The following is a 17108-nucleotide window of genomic DNA, read 5'->3' on the forward strand; positions in this document are numbered from 1 at the left end:
CTCTCTATTGTGGACAGCACTACTTCCACGCAAGCTAGCAGCATGTTGCATTATGAAGGAAAGGTATTTGCCTTGCAGCAATGAGGTTTCAAATGGTTTATAAGTCAGTACCACATCAGCAGCAAAATGAAGCAGAAGCAGGATTCCCACCTGGCTGTCAGACACTTCCATAGGAACTATGTGGCACTATTCTTTCTTGTAAGGCAGGTTGGGCAATGATGGTGGGTCTTTGGGCCATTACCTCCTTCTGGGAACCTCTGGGGTCAATATGAACTGCCAAAAAGGGGCAGAGGAGGTGGGACAAAGGAACAAAATCTAAAACCAGAAATGGTCAGAAGTCTACTTCTGTTTGTTTTTTTTAATTGATATTTTTCAGTGTTAAATAGTTAAAGGGGATCCTGTCACTTACTTAAAAGGCAAATGACTACTCCAGAAGAAGGAGTTCACCCTTTTTGCCAGATGAAAGGTGACCCAAAGAAATCAAGGGAGGGTGTCAGAATCCTCAAAAACAGTACCTGGGGGCCATTTACTATACTATGTTTATTGTGTGTTGTAAGCAGGCGGTGGCTGTGGAAGTGGGGGTAGACCCTACACTTATGAATGGCTGAACTGCTCTGATGACATAGAAAGCAGAATGAGCAGAACAGCTTCTGTCTGTCACTGGCTGAATAGAAAGTGCACAAGGCTGCTCTTGATTAAGCTCCTCTAAAATGGTCCTAGAGAATGGGGCACAGCAGGCAAAACGGCCTAAGCAGCAGTGGAAAAATAGAAATCACAGTGCTATAAAGTGGAATCATAGTGCTATAATTGTACAGTATGAAAAGGTCCACCAACAAGGAGGATTAGAATTGGATGCATAATCTTTTGTTAGATCCCTAGCAAAAGGAGGGATCTAACAAAAGAAAAAATGGGAGTGGAGTGGAGGAGTCATAATAACAGAGCCTGCTGAAATTACATTTTGAACTACCTTACCCAGAATCTGGCACCTGTAGTCTAAAAAACCAATGTTTCCCAGCTCTGACATAGTCATTAGCAGAGCCCCAAAGAATTACAGTAGAGAGAGTACATGGCCAAATACTGTTGCTATCAAGATGATTTTTTCCACTAACAACCAAGTTTGGAAGAAACAGGAAAGTATGATAGGACATGACATGGCATGACTCTGCTAATTAAAAAATTCTCAGTGCTTCTACCCTGGGAAACCTGGTTTAATTACACCAGTGAGTGAAACTAGTGATGGTATCATAGCTTTTTGTATGTTCACAATTACACCACAGTAGCAGATCTTGGAATTAACTTCCAGAATCCCCCATACTGACTAGGGATTCTGGTAGATAGCTGTAATTTGAAAAGTAATCTTTCCCCAGTTCTGCATGCTACACTTATCTGATTAAATAGATTTATCTATGTTAAGAAAAAGTAAAGAAAATATAGAAAATGAACAGATTTAAACACAACTTTCCCCCTGTCTTCCTTTCTTCTTGCCCCCCCTCCACCCACCACTGTTTATGTCTTGTATTTGTAGGTTGGACTAGACCTGAGAACTGGGACTTTAAACCATCCTACCAGACACTGCATGTCCTCTGCATCATCCTGGGCCTTCTCCTTTTTCTGGCCATCTTGAGTCACATCATCACCATTTTACTGAGCAGGCGAAAGAAAAATGGTACCCTTGGTATGACAGATATTGCCGGCACCTCACAGAAGGGTCAGAAATTTTATGGGAGATATGGTGGGACATAGGTCTAGCGCACTGGATCTTGGGAAGGTATGGTAGGAGGGCTGGGTTTGAAATGCATGCCAGGTTCCCTTTGGGTTAAAAAACAGAATAAATTAAAAATATCATTGCCATGGATTCACACAGACCCTAAAGAGGTGTCTTGAAATGTCAAAGTTTATCATTTCCATCATCTCCCTGATATTTCCAGAAGGATTCTGCTATGACCAGGTTATAATGCAAATTGAAATCAGCAAGCTGGGAGGGAGGGAGGGAGGGAGGGATGATGATGAGGCCAAGAAACTTCTCAGATAACCAAACCCAGAGCTTTTGGAAGTTATGAGTAACAGGTAATGTAGCTACCAGTAAATAGTTACAGGTTTGGGGGCCAGCAATGATGTAGATGGTACATTCCAAAAGGAATGTGGTGAGTAGAAACTTAATTGATACAACAAGTAACATTTTGCAGTTATTTGCATTTTAAGTGCTGGGGGGGGGGGAGTAATAGAAAGTACCTGTGAGTCGCTTTGGGTACCATCACAAGAGTGGCATTACTAGGGTTGGCATCACCTGGTGCAGTAACTCATGGTGTCACTACCCCTGCTTAACCTCTTCCCATACCACACCATACATAATCTTTAGTAATGTTTTTTGTACTATGTTACTCATAAATCGTATCACTGAATATAATGACAATAGTTGTGACATAAACAACTAGCAAAATTAAAATTATACTTTTAAATTACAGTATCATATGCACAGCCTAAATACATTTACATGTACATAGTTTCATGTAGTTAAAGTGAAAATTTGGTACGATGTGATGTTTTTAAAGAAAATTTTTAAAAATTAAAATTAAATTTTAAATTTAAATTTATTTTTGAAAAAAATATATTGATCTATATAGGACAAAATACACTTATTTAAATTCATACATTTGTTCTCATTCATATAGGCAAATCCATAACTTTCAACTGGTAACATGCAATAGAAATCTTTGCCTACAAAGATTAACTTTCGGTTACAAATTCACAATTTAAGTTTTTTAAATGTCCATCGTCATCATCTTCTTTATCTTCTTTATCCTTATCTTCAATGCTTGACTACATTATTTCTTCTTCTTATACTGTTATCCTACATAATCTGATATCTATAAAGTGATTTGCCATGTCAATTCAACTCTAAAGTAACCATCCTTTCTACTTTCTCACTCATTCAACATTCACAACAACATATAAATTACTTCGACTACTATTATTTAAAACATAAACAAACCTGGGGCATCTCCTTTCTCCTCCCATTGAGCCTTGCCACACCCAAACCATTTTTTCAGTATTTTAAAGAGACTCAGGCAAATACAGTGGACCCTTGTTATCCACTGGGGTTTGGTTCCAAGTTCCCCTGTGTATAACAAAATCTGTGGATGCTCAAGTCCCATTAAATATAGTGACTTAGCAATATGGTGTCCCTTATAAAAATGGAAAATCAAGGTTTGATATTTGAAATTTATACTTTTTTGGAACATTTTCAAACTGTGGATGCTTGAATCCGTGTATAAAAAATCCGTGTATAAGAAGGGCCGACTGTACCATGGCCCATTTTTTGCCAAAGGCGTAAAACACGTTTGGTGGTGTCACCCCATTTAGAGTGTCACTTGGCGTGACCTGTATCCCTTGCCCTGTCCCCAGTAATGTTGATACTCAAGTGCAACGCAGAAAAGAAAGAAATAATAACAAAAAGGGAACAAGTAGCACAACAATCAATGTAATGAGTTAGCTTTGCAACATCACAATCACTAATGGAAATAAATTACTTCAAAAAAAACCAAAACACCACTCAAATTCTGATCAAAGCACCAATTCCCTGTGGGGGCTTTCTCTGTGAGGGCCTGGTGTTTCTGATATGCTCACTGTCAGATAGACTGATGCAGTGACAAATGGTGACTCCTATGTCAGTGGAGTAGTGAATCCACTCTGGGTATTATTCTGAACTTTAAATGAGCTAGCTAAAGTACTAAACACTTTTGGGGCTGGAGTTCATCATCTTTGATAGTTCTTTGTAAGTATGGACTAAAATCCAGAGTGGATTCACTATCCCACTGACATCGAAGCCATCATCTGCCAGCACTGGAATCGTTAGACAGTATCAATAAACATCTCTTCCACAAGGATTTGATGTACATTAATTTCACTACAAAGACTATTATGTTTAGCCAACTGGCTCCAGTTCATTGGTTTAGTTTCAGCTTGGTTCATGTCTTTTTCTGTGGAACCTACCAAACCAAGGACTTTAATCAGGCACTTGCCATCTAAGCCTCTAAGACAAAGATTGGAATCATGAACTTCAAGGCTTGCATCTACCCACCCCCCGGCTGTATTTGTACAATGGAGGCATTCTTGGACAGCCCTGACATTCCCTGCTGGGTTTTTTTTCCCAGGTGGAAAGAAAATAGCAAATTCTGGTAGCCTCCAGGAGTGGCAATGCTACTTGAAGACAAAGTTGGATGAACACCTTTCAAGAGCTCTGTAGCTGTGTATTCCTGCATGGCAAGAGGTTGGACTGGGTGGCCCTTGTGTCCCCTTCCAACCATAAGATTCGATCCTTCTATGTCGCATGTATCTTTACAGTAAAACAGGCAGGCACATACTACACATGTCTTGCTGTCTTGTTTGTGAATGTGTACCAGCAAATTATTTTATGCAACAACTCCAAGGCTGTTGCCTGGCACCAGCAGGATATATTTCACACATGCCTAAACAACTGCAATGACTTCTTTGAGAGCACAGTTCAAAGTGCAGGCTTGCTTAAAGTCTTATACAGCTTAACATCAGGATATCTGAAGGATCATCCATATGCATGTGAGCCTGTCCAAACATTTTGGACATTTTCAGAGGCCTTCCTCTGCATGCCCTTATGAGAGAGGTTTTTAAAATTTATTATTATTTTGACCTCCCATTTATGGAATGCTGTCCTCAGCCTACTCTGTTGTTCTGTTTGTGTCAGACCAAAAAAAAAGTCTTCTTTTTTTCTATTTTTGATCTGGCAAGAAATTAATTGCTGATTCTATCTTGCTGTGTATTTATCTACTTTTTATTATTTTCATTTTACTTGCCAAGCTATCCTGAAAATGTTTGATTAGTGTGGGTTCTTTCTTTTTTAACACTGAAGGATGAGATGAAAATTGGCATAACTGTAACATATGTATGCAACTGAGACTTTCTGATTCACATTTTATGCTGTACATTTTATGTGAACACACCAAATTTGTAATATCTAAATCTATAAACAGTCAGAAGTAGATTTTATACACTGATACTTACACTTTCTTTAAGTTTGTGATCAAGGTATTGTGCATGAAAGCATGCCTACAAAACAGAAATGCTACAATAAAAATGGGAGCAAAATGGTATGTATTATGGAAAAGTCAGACAAAAATGCTTTTTCTTTAGGAAAATAGCTTGGGGAGAAGAACACATTTTGAAAACTTCATACAAAAATTAGCATTTGTTGAGATGTGTGCAAGAAAATATGTATGAAGTGTCATACAGAGTTTTAAAGGGGGGGATTAAGTGGAAATGGGATGGAATGATCTTAACATTAGAAAAGGAGAAACAAACAAAACTGAGCTTGAGTCATAGGTTTGTTCATCCCTAAGAACAAATGTAAGTGTAACATCCAAAATCCACAAAACTGTGATACTTTTATTTGGGCAACCAAAATGCACAAAATTCATATTGCAAGCTTTCGAAGCTCCACTGGCTTCTTCATCATGCAGGGCGTTAAAAATCATCCCTCCAAACCATCTTAACTGGCAACAGAAGTAACATCTCAGACAAACATAGGCCTGTGACTCTAACATCATCAGTTTTCCTCTGTATGATTTTTAACATCTTTCCCTGATGAAGCCAATGAAACGTCGAAAGCTTGCATGGTGTATTTTGTGCATTTTGGCTGGCCAATGAAGGTATCACTCCTTTGTAGAATTTGTTGTATTTGGCCCATAGTGGCACTGTTAATTCCTGGAGTTTGTGGCTTGCAGTGTATGAAGGTTCAAAGGGATCGAAGCGGGATTACAACATTAAAAATACAATACAGTTCAACACACGATAAAATCCTAATACTGGATTACGCATCCCTGGGGTTGTTCCCACTTAAGATTTGAAACGATTTAAAATACAACGTTTTTAATAAAATCGATTCAAAATAACACTGTTCTTATCCCGCTATCTGAATCGCTTTGTTCATCGTTCCCATCTGGTTATTTAAATCGAAGTTTTTACCTGCAAGCGTTCCTACTTGGCATGAAATCGGTGTTTAAATAAAGGGATTCTTCTCCTCCATACCTTATTTAGAGCTGTCAATCAATAGTACATCAGAATGACGTAACGTTAATCCGGAATATTTGGAAGCGATTTATCTTTTGGCATCGTTTCCATTTCATTGACAGCCAGGGAGAATCCCTTCAGAGAGCACAGAGATCAATGAAGGAGGCTGCTGGCAAAAAGCGAAGCTCTTTCCAGAGGAACTATGGGATAGGTTTTGGAGGGCAGCATCCTGTCTCCCAAGACAGCCAGGGAGAATCCCTTCAGAGAGCACAGAGATCAATGAAGGAGGCTGCTGGAAAAGCAGGGAGGGAGCACTCTTCCCAAAGATTCTCTTTCCAGGGTTGGAGGAGAAGGCAGATTCCATTTGAGAAATGGAGGGAGAAAGGCTCTATCCCCCCCCCCCATTGATCAGAGCCCTTCCTTGCCTGGGCGAGATCAGATGCCTCCTCGCGAGGAGCTTTCCCTTCCCTGCCTGGGCGAGATCAGATGCCTCCTGGCGAGGAGCCTTCCCTTCCCTGCCTGGGCGAGATCAGTGCCCAAGCGGGCAGGGAATGCCTCTTTGAGAGGAGCCTTCCCTTCCTGCCTCTCCTCCGTTAGAAATGGGCTCTCCCCACACAGAGGGGAGGTTGCAATCCACCGGGGGAAGCCTTGAGCAGCCGGGACTTCAGGTGTTTAAAGCGCTGAAAAGATTAAGCGCCTGTAAACCATTAAAATAAAAAATAAAAATAATCCTTATCTCTTATTGAAAGACCACAGCGGACAAAGGGGTGAGGGAAGCAAAAATGGCGACAGCCAGACGGATGGGGACAGAAAGGGCAACTCCCCCAAGGCCAGCCCCATCGCACTCCGCTCCTCCCATTCATCTAACGCAATTTCAAAGGCTGTCGTTCCTATTTAAATGCTCCGGTTCCTAAATCGAATCAATGGAAAAACGTAGGTCAGACCCTAGTGTTTTTTTAACATGCGTTAAATGAGGAAAACTCGAATCAAAATTTTATTCCGCTCTACAATTCGATTTGTAGTGGAGACGATTGCGGGTTGCTCTAGAACCGTTCTAGGTTTAAATCGGATCCTAATAGGAACGCCACTCCTTGGATTCGATTCAGAACGCGGGGTTTCACCTAGTGAGAACAACCCCTCTGTCATCTTCTGGCCTGGGAGGGAGCGAAAGGACAGGCCCAACGCCATTGGGCCTGAAGAGGAAGAGCCCTCCCCTCCCTCCTTCCAACTGTCATCTTCTGGCCTTAGAGGGAGTGAAAGGACAGGCTCAACGCCATTGGGCTTGGGCTTGATTAAGAAAAAGAGCCCTCCCTCCAGTCCATCTGCCTTGGTCCAGGCCTCAGAGGGAGAGAAGAATGCTGGACCTGATCACCTCCCCCCTCACCATTCCCTTCTCCTTTTGTGTTGTGTCTTTTTAGATTGTAAGCCTGAGGGCAGGGAACCGTCTATTATCCCTTCTGTTGTAAGCCGCCCGGATTCCCAGTGATTGGGTGGCATATAAATAAATCCTATTATTATTATTATTATTATTATTATTATTATTAAACAGGATATTATTTTTTAAAAAAAACATGACAGTGTAAGTCACGTGCCTGCATTTTGTCAAGATGTGTTGTTCTGTGTTGAGATGGCATAGAGGGATATCTATGGGGGCAGGCCCCTCCTTCTTCTGGCCATATGGCACTGGGAACAAAAATGCCAGAGTCCAGAAAATATAATTTGAATTCCATTAGCGATACAAAAAGGTACTTCCTCTGAGATCCAAGATGTCTCCATTCCTTGTGAAGTCACAACTCCCTTTGTTAGGCAGAGAACACTGAATGCTGTTGCATTAGGAAAATTGTTAGGTGCTGTTTTGGTAAAACATGCCAAATATAGGCCCTGGACAGATGGGTGGCAAAACGCTGCCCCTCTTTGCTGCACAGCATTGCCACAGCAACCAAACGAATCAGCAACACTGCACAACAAAAAAGAGTCGCCTAGAGTGGCTCCTTTTTGCGCCGTCATAAGGGCTACAACAGGCTCACACATGTCATGGATGTGCACCCTGTGTGGGCAGGGCCGTGCAATCATGGCGGTGCCCACATGTCATAGGGCTCGGGAGCGTGTGGATTAACTTCAACAATAAAGTCTCAGTCCATTGTCTCCCTTTTTAGGATTCTCCTGTAGAGGCTAACATGTGATATCTTCACATCAAAACATGTTCAGGGGTCGATGTGTTGGCCATATAGCAAAGTACAATAGCATCCAAAATCCACAAAACAGTGATACCTTTATTCACCCAATCAAAATGTACAAAATACATTATGTAAGCTTGGGACGTTACTATTAATGTGTCTTCTGATGGCTGGACAGAATGCCTGCAGGCAAAAGGGGAGCCTGTGCCTCTTTGGAGGCAGTTTTACAGCACATAACTTGCAGTTCTATTTGCAGATTGTACCATTTCCTCTGCTTCAATATCTGCCCCAGTCCTGGTGAATCACAGTGTGCAAGTCTCAACCACTGGAGTGCATAATGACTATCGGGAAATCCCCACAAGCCTCCCCAAAGGAGAAGGTAGTGACAGCTGCAGTTTGCTTGCCTGCGTTATGTTGTCCTCCACTTTCCCCTCATGTAGTAGTACCTTTCTCTCTTTCTTCTTCCTTCCTTCCCTCCTTCCCTTCCTTTCTCAGTCTCACCCACCATCACCACAACACTTCCTAGCACTTAACTCTTAGTTATTTTAATCCTAGATTTATCTGTTTTAATTTATATATTTAAATGGTTATATGTATTTTAATCTATGTTGTACCCTCCCTTGAAGCTTGGGGAAAGGCTGGCAAGAAATTTATTATTACTATTATTGTTGTTGTTGTTGTTGTTGTTGTTGTTGTTATTCCCACATTTGATGGTTTAGTCAAGAATCTATGAGGCTTTTCTTGGCTCAAAGGCAGGTTCTGAATTCTATTTTGAGAAGCCCAAATATTTTTTATGGGAATCACTTTCTTGCTTCCATCTGAGTTTGCCAAAATTGAACAATTTTATTTTTATAAGAAGGGAGGAGTGTGATATACACATAGCACCATTCTGGAAAGAAAGTTACAGGCATAAAATCTAGCATATAGTAATTAAGATACATATCGTAGCTCAATAGCAGTAACAATACCAGGATGTATGTGTTACAATGACAATGTTTTATGAATGGTCACACTGTGATAATTTTATGCACATTTGAGCTTTAGCATTTGTCTCACAGTCTATATATTTTGCATTTCACTTCCTTCTGCTCTCTTTATGTATTCAAAATGTGATGCTATTATATAATTGTCAGTTTTTAATGGGTTGCAAACTCTTTTGATTAATACCTTCCTGTGGTTTGGTTTAGTTCTGGTACTTCAAAAGGGTTTTCCTTCTTATCCATAGATGTTGATACATTTGTTTTCCAAAATACTTTTGCAATGAGGAGGGGCCTTCAGTCAGACTTCTAGTGCCTTAAAAGTTCATAACTACACCAGGGAATGTCAAGTGCTTGTTTTAACAAACTGTGGGATGCTTTCCCATGACTAATGTTCTCCCTTTCAGCAACAGCAGCAAAACCTACACCTCTTAGTGAAGATTCTGACTCTGACTATGAACGCTACGATTTCAGTGACAAGCCCCCTGTGGCACTCTCCACTTTCTACAGTGAGTATCTTGCTACCACTCTGTCTGCCAGACAAACAGACAGGTATCTGCAGGCTCTCTGAGCCCCAAACAGGTTTTCTGCAGAAGATCCAAGACATCTACATTTTTAATCAATGGAAAAGGCCTCAGGAAGCACTGAAATGCAATGTTGATTTTTTTTCCCCGTGTGATGTTTTCCTAATCTAAATCCTCCTCTTCTTCCAAAGCGTTGAGATCCCTTGGAAGGGAAAATATGATATGTATTTTTCCCCATGGGACTAAAAAGGGTGTTAGATGAGGAGAATGGTGTGGGGCTCCAACACTATTCTGTTATTAGTTTAATATTGTTTTAATCTCAGGTTTGTACATGTTTCAACTGTGTGTGCTTTTACTGTAATTTTTGTACATGTTTATATTAAATTGCATATTCTTTTTGTAAGTCACCTTGAGTCCCAGTGTGGGAGAAAGGCAGGATATAAATAAAAGGATGCATGGATGGATGGCACTTTTCCAAGCTCTGAGTAGGGTGGTAGTCTACATGTCGCCCAACCCAAAAGTTTTTAAAGAAAGAAAGCTGTTCCAAGGAGGGATGTGACAACCTTGCTGCTTTCCTGCCCTTCTCCTCCAAGCATCTGTCTCTGAGAACTTGACGAGCTCTGTTTGGCCACCATTTTCAGATTCTCTCCGGCATCGGGCATCTGAGGAAAACTTTCCTCCTTGCAATTTTAGCATTTCTGATGTGCCCAGAGGGGATGAGATCAAGCATCCAGCTTTGAAGGGCCACAATCCACAGGAAGGTGAGACATTTTCTATACATCTTTTTTTGTTTTTGTATGATAAATATGTTTCCTTCCAAACTGTTACACTGGAGCCAGACCTCTTTCCTTTCTGTCAAATGTAACCTATAAGTTTAATATCCTGTGTGATAGATCCTATAGTGCACTTCTCAGATGGCATCTTGTTCCACTGGCAACATCCTGGATTATTTACTCATGGAGTCAAACTGGGCTGGCACCGAGAATACATAATTTGGTACCATGAGCAGAACATGGGGAGGGCACTACAAATCCCCTAGCCACCCAGCCAAACTGAGCAGAGGCTAGTAGCGTTATCATACTAGATGAATCCTGCACAGAAACAGGATTTTAAAAGTAGAGGGGGAAAACGCAAATGTGGTAAGTTTTTTAGATGTGTTTGTACCAAAGACTAATAACGTGAAAATAAAGCAAAAGGAAAGTCGACAAAAATGACATCTTTTACTTTCGGAAGTTCCCAAAAATAAAAAGGTGTCATTTTTGTTGACTTTCCATTCGCCTTATTTTCACGTTATTACTCTTTAGAAGAAACATTGTCTGAAAAACGTCCTGTATTTGTGGGTTTTTTCTACTTTTAAATCCTGTTTCTGCCCAGGATTCATCTGGTGTGATAAGGTCCTATGCTGGATGGGTAATTTTAGGAGTTCTCTAAAAAAGTAAGTTTTTCAAATTCTGGCAATGAGAAGTCTAACATTCTCTCCATGTGGCGGCTTCTTCTCTCTCTCCCTCCTTCTATGGCACACCATTTTCAAAATGGAAAGTAAAGTCACACAATATTTGCACAGAATATTTGGCAGTTTGCAGTGCTCAGTAGAGAAAGGGAAACCAAAGGATTATAAGATCTCATGGTTTTCTCCATTTAAGCTTCAGGTAGCATTGGAGGTGTTTGCCTCCCAAGTGTTTGCCTTAGGCCACAAACACCTACCAGATAATGCCTTGCATATGTTTACATGTTTACCACTTATCTTTAAGTGTTTGGAACCCATATGTTTCCCCTTCATATTTCATGGTGTTCACCAAGACATCCTCCCCTTGTATGTTCTCAGACAAAGGTAAACTGCAAGTCACCTCCAAGAAGATTGCCAGTTCATCTCTGTCTCAGCAGTAGCATCACTAGCATTAGTGTCACCCAGTGCAGTTGCCTGGAAGAAAATTGTGGTGGTGTAGGGGTGGCCTGCCCAGTCCTGCCTGGTCCCCTTCCCCTCCTGTTGTCTCACTTGCCTGATCCCCATCCCCAGCCAGCCACCACCTGCTCAGAAGCCAACCCAGGGCTGTCAGGGGCTGAGTAGGCAGCCAGGCAAGTGAGGGAGCTAGAGGGAATGGAACTAGGGACATGCACTGCTTTTCTCTGATGCCTCGACTCCCTCATCGAAGAGAGCCACAGCACTGGACAAGGTGAGAGTGGAAGGAGGAGGGTCCAACCAGGTGTCACCCCTTCTCAGACGTGTGACCTGGTGTGGACCACACACCCCTGATGACACCCCTGTGATCATGGGAAACATGCAGAAGTATCCACAGCTACCTGACTGCTTACTATACTGTGCATAGAGCCTGGAAGAAGGAGACAGGGGGATTCAAGCCTCAAGAAGGTTAGGCTATGGGGACTGGCATAATTGCACTACCAAAATCTTGGCATAATTGGACTACCAAAATTCCTATGTAATTGAGCCTTGTGAAGAATTATCAATTAAAAGTGTACTAAATGATCAGCACTAAAAATATATTAAGACAGCAATTGTCGTTAAGCCCTCCCAGAAATAATAACATCTGCCTGCAATGTTTCCTATGCATGCTAACTTGGGGGTTACCTCCACTGAATAAATGGAGGACTCGTGTACTTGTTAGAGTCTTCATATTTAAGAGTGCTTCAGAGCAACTAAATGGGGAAATAATTTGCCCTCCCTCAGCAAATACTCTACAAAAGTAGGCAAAATTAATAACAACTTGCCTGCCAATGTTGAGTCCTCCACTTTAAAAATAGTTCTGGGGGCCCTGTCTCAACATATTCATGGTTTTCTCCAGTAGGACCTATAGCTGAAGACAGTGACAGCACATCATCTGGAGATGCAGAATGGTATGAGAACATCCAAAGACCAGAATGCCAGGGAGACCATCCAGGAAACGAGTCGTTTGGAAGTGAGTAGCAACGGAAACATTGAGCCTTCAATTAGCTAGTAGATTTATTTGTTCAACTGGAAGTCATCACGGAGTAAAACATCATTGTCACTTTTTTAAACATTACAAACAAACATAAAATATACCTTGCTAGCCCTAGCACAGTATTAATGAGAAACAGGGTTTTTATAAGGACTTTGGCGGGTTATAGACCGCCCATTTGGGGCGGTCTGCACCCGCCCCTTTCCCCGGTGTATCGGGGCCTCAGCGTGCAGAGCGGCAGCCGCTGAGGCCCCGATCCGCCGCTTTTCAGGCTGCGGAGAAGCAGCAAAACGCCGCTTCCCCGCAGCCTGAAAAGGGGTGTCCCTGGGGCTTCAAGCGGCGGCAGGGAGAAGGAGAAAGGGGCTGCTTGGCCCCTTTCTCCATTGCTTCGCTGGGCGCAGCCATCTGAAGGCTGCGCCCAGCGAAGCAAAGCGCCGCCGCAAACCAGGAAGGAGCTCCAAAACGGAGCTCCTTCCTGGTCCGCGGCAAGGGCAGCCTAGACGCCCTGGCGTGGACCGACGACGTCACGTCCGTGCCGCCCCATGTAGAGGCAGCGCAGTCGTGACGTCGTCATGGCAGCCCCCATGTGGAAGGGGGGCTGCCATTTTGTATGGACTCAGTCCGTACTAGGGTTAGGGGGGTGCGGAGCACCGCACCTTCCTAACCCTAGTACGGACTGAGTCCATACTTTAATGGTGGTTTGTAACCCGCCTTTGGTCCAAAACACACTGCAGTTTGAGACTGTTTTAACTGCCCTGGCTCAGTGTTGGGGAATTCTGGGAACTGCAATTTTGTGGGCCATTTAGCCTTCTCTGTCAGAGAGCTCTGGTGCCACAATTAACTACAGTTCCCAGAATTCCCTAATACTGAGACAGGGCAGTTAAAGGGTCTCAAACTGGATTATTTCAGCCGTGTGTTTTAGACTTCTATCACCTAGTCATTTCTGAAGTGGGATAGCTATTCACTGTCATACATGAGCTCCCAGCAAAACACAAAGGATGGTTTGAGCCAGGAATAACCAGTTTATAGAGTGTCAGAGGCTACTTTCTTATCCAGATGCTGTTGTTTCCAAGTGAGATGTGTTTATTGCCATTCTTATAAGTAATATTATGTTATGTAACAAAGTTGGTGCCACCGAGCAGTGAAGCTTTGTCAGCATGACACATGTACCCTGTGAGATCACCCCAAAAAGGCAATGCAGCTGGAAAGTTAGGTCATCAAATATCTCCGCTAGCTCTTAGCTTCTTCCTTCAGAGATGAGTCCATCTGCTTCTTGGCCACTGACTCAACTGCACTTCTTATTTCTTTGCTTCAGGCCTGACAACTTTTTCCAGACCTTTGGTGAACTGCGAGACCAGGCCTGGGAATGGCTCCTTCAACAGCAGTGATTATGATGACATGTGGTCTTGAGAGGCCAACTTGTGCCAGAGATGTAGCTCCATCTGTTTTTAGTTCTCTTTCAGAAACAGCCAAAGATGGATAAGACTGCAAGGACTGAGGAGGCTTTATTGCCACATGGGGATCCAGCATTTTGAAAGAAGGCCAAGTAACCTCTGAATCAAAGCCTACTACCAAAGATATTTCATTGCCCATCCCAAGATTAACTAGAAATATGTAGTACTCACACAGAGACACTACTTTCCAATTCTTGCTGTTTCGTGAGAAGGGCACGAGTTCTGTTCTGAGATTCCCCTTACCTGTTTTAATTTTGCTAGCCAGTGATATATGATCTTAAAGTAGCTGAAATGGATATTCCTAAGAGCCTAGGACTTGGATTCAAGCTTCAAAATATAGGCAGCTGAGACAAAAGCTTCCAAAAGTAAGCACCAACTAATCATCACCCACTATGTTACATCATCAGCAATTTGTATGATATAAGAAAGGGGGATGCTAAACTGGTTCTTATTCTAGGGATTGAATCCCCACTAACACAGTTCACAAAGATATTTTCTTCATTGGGAAGAGCTCTTATTTAATTGCCAATGAATACTTGGGTTTCCTGGATACACTTGCAGTTTCTGCCAACAATTAGATGTCAGTACAGTTGATGGAATTAGATGTCATTGTTGCTCCAGCTGAAAGACAGGTAGCTACAGTTAGCCCTCATATCCATGGATTTTTTATTGAAGCATCCACCGATTGAAAATATTCCAAAAAATATTCCAGAAAGCCATTTTATTTTGCCATTTTATATAAAGGTCACCATTTTAATATGCCATTGTTTTTAATGGGACTTGAACATCCATGGATTTGGGTATCCATGGGGACTCCTAAAATCAAACCTATGGATACCAAGGGCCCACTGTACAATGTTGTGGATACCCTCTGTGTCCTGATCCCATCCCCCAAAACCCAGGCAGCCATATGGAGAGATGGATTTCTGGTGAGTGGGGCACTGGAGGATTATGCATCCAACCCCTCTCTTGCTAGAAAGTGGCAGTGAGAAGACCAGAAGGCAGGACCCCTGTGGCGTTTTCTTGCAACTCCTCATCACACCATGGCTCACTGGCAAGAGGGGGATGGATGCATCACCCTTCAGCACCCCACTCACCAGCACCATAGAACTCTGGTCCTTGGTGTGGCTGACAGGATTTAAGGTGAGTTTTGGGGTCATTAAACGTAAATACCAAATAGTTTTTAGGTTGTAAGACTAGCTCATGGCATCATTATTGTCTCATAGAATGAGAACTTTTTTTTTTCAAATGAGAGGAATACTAGGCATCACTGAAACCTTCAGAAACAGCCTCAGGGAACTAGCATGCGGCCTACTGGTCAGACATTCTCCTGGTTTAAGGTGCCACAAGACTCTTGGTTACAACAAACACAAATACACTTGTCCTCCTATGTCCCCCCCCCCCCCGGCCGCCAAAAAAAAAGATGTTTTGTACTTTTGCAAACCTTCTCCCTTTCTAAACAAGCCTGCCAATAGTGCCTAGTGAGTGGGTGCTGCTGCTTTGGCTCTATATGAGCAATGACATCCATCTCTGATTTTTGGAAACACAGGGAGGAAGTTGTGGCCTAAGAAAAAGAGGAGATGGGTATCCGCAAGAAAGTATCAGAAAAGAGCTGGAGAAATTGCTGGTTAGCTAAAAATCCATGGGACATGTCCCCAAAGTGAATCTGGCCAAGCTCCATTTCTGCTAACTTTTCAATATTGTCCTAAGAAAGATTTTTTACCCATTATATGATTGATGTGAAAAATTGTTTTATTTGATCAGACACAAAATTTTATTAAAAAGTGATTGTGACAAATGTATTTTGTATATGGTATTTGTTTCATTTTGAAAAGTTCTCATATTGAGGTCCACAAAGACTCCATAGAAATTTAGTGTGTTATGATGTTACAGTCAACACAAATAACAAGAAAATTCAATTAAAAATTAAAACTCAATAGATTATGAGAGATTGGGAAAGAAAATGAGAGGAATTGGAAATCAAAGCACAAAAGAAATAGAATTTTTAAAAGTTAGCAAATGTGATCTGGATTTTTAAATTTTAGTTCAGCTGGCAGAAATTTTTCTCAGAAAGGAATTTCAGAATGTAAGTAGACAAATGTATGGACAAAACAAGGGCAGGTATAGATTTGCTGTAGTGAAAACTGGAGAGGGCTCACATACCTTATGGTGGTATAGAAGATAAAAATATCAGCAGGTGTTGCTTATCAAGGTAACAAGCAGCACTTGCTGAAATTCCCTCTTCTACCCAACCATTAAAGGTAGAGGTGTCCCCTCCTGTTTTCACTCTGGCAAGACTAGGAGGCAAGGTATTCCTTGTGGGCCACATGTGGCTTCTCAGAGGTTGCCTCCTATACCATCTTCAGGGAGTCATGATTTGCACAATGTAGATGCCATGGTCAGCTGGCAGCATTCCTGGACAGTAGGCAAGCACATGTAAAGTGTGCTTGATATTTGTGAGAAATGTAAGAAAACAGACATCCAAATGTTGTTTTTAGAATTAATTTGTTTCCCTCCTCTTCTCCGTATGTCTATTCACTTTGAAACAAATTAGTACTCCAGATATGATTGAGGGGTAGAGACTGTAAATACATTGCAAAGAGAATGTGTTAAAACAATAATACTTAGAAGCACATTCTTCATGGTCAGAGAACAGATGTTGAGTCGGTACAAATATGTCTCTACCTTTTTCAAAGTGCATTCCCGAAGAAATCTATACATCATATCCTCCAGCAGAAACTCTGTGGACTCTTGGTGCTGTCCAGAATAATAATATCCACACCATCTCTCAACTGTAAGTTATTTATGCTGAACATCACCTTTTCCCTCCAGGGAGGGAAGCTCTCCACTACTTAAGTCTCTTGAGATGGTGCACAGGAAGGATCTGTGCAATCTAAGAGCAACTGCTCTGAGAAATGTACAAAAATTCAAGGGAGAAAATGAAACAAATTATTCAGGGGTATGTTACAGTTCCCTCCAGCCTGGAACCAAACAATCC

At 41.9% G+C, this 17108-nt stretch overlaps 1 protein-coding gene across 1 annotated transcript in view; it reads left to right on the forward strand.

Annotated features, from left to right (window-relative positions):
- Positions 1-15889, forward strand: part of CD6 (CD6 molecule) — a 35450-nt gene extending 19561 nt beyond the window's left edge. The window contains exons 6-11 of the mRNA XM_089523412.1: positions 1526-1675; positions 8476-8598; positions 9604-9705; positions 10362-10481; positions 12522-12635; positions 13972-15889. Coding sequence (XP_089379538.1) covers positions 1526-1675; positions 8476-8598; positions 9604-9705; positions 10362-10481; positions 12522-12635; positions 13972-14066 — 704 coding nt within the window. The 3' untranslated portion in view covers positions 14067-15889. The remainder of the gene's footprint in view (positions 1-1525; positions 1676-8475; positions 8599-9603; positions 9706-10361; positions 10482-12521; positions 12636-13971) is intronic.
- Positions 15890-17108: the final 1219 nt, after the last annotated feature.

This window comes from Sceloporus occidentalis, unplaced genomic scaffold (genome assembly GCF_023333645.1).
Source record: "Sceloporus occidentalis isolate IW3139 unplaced genomic scaffold, rSceOcc1.0.p SCAF_4, whole genome shotgun sequence".
NCBI classification, from domain to species: domain Eukaryota; kingdom Metazoa; phylum Chordata; class Lepidosauria; order Squamata; family Phrynosomatidae; genus Sceloporus; species Sceloporus occidentalis.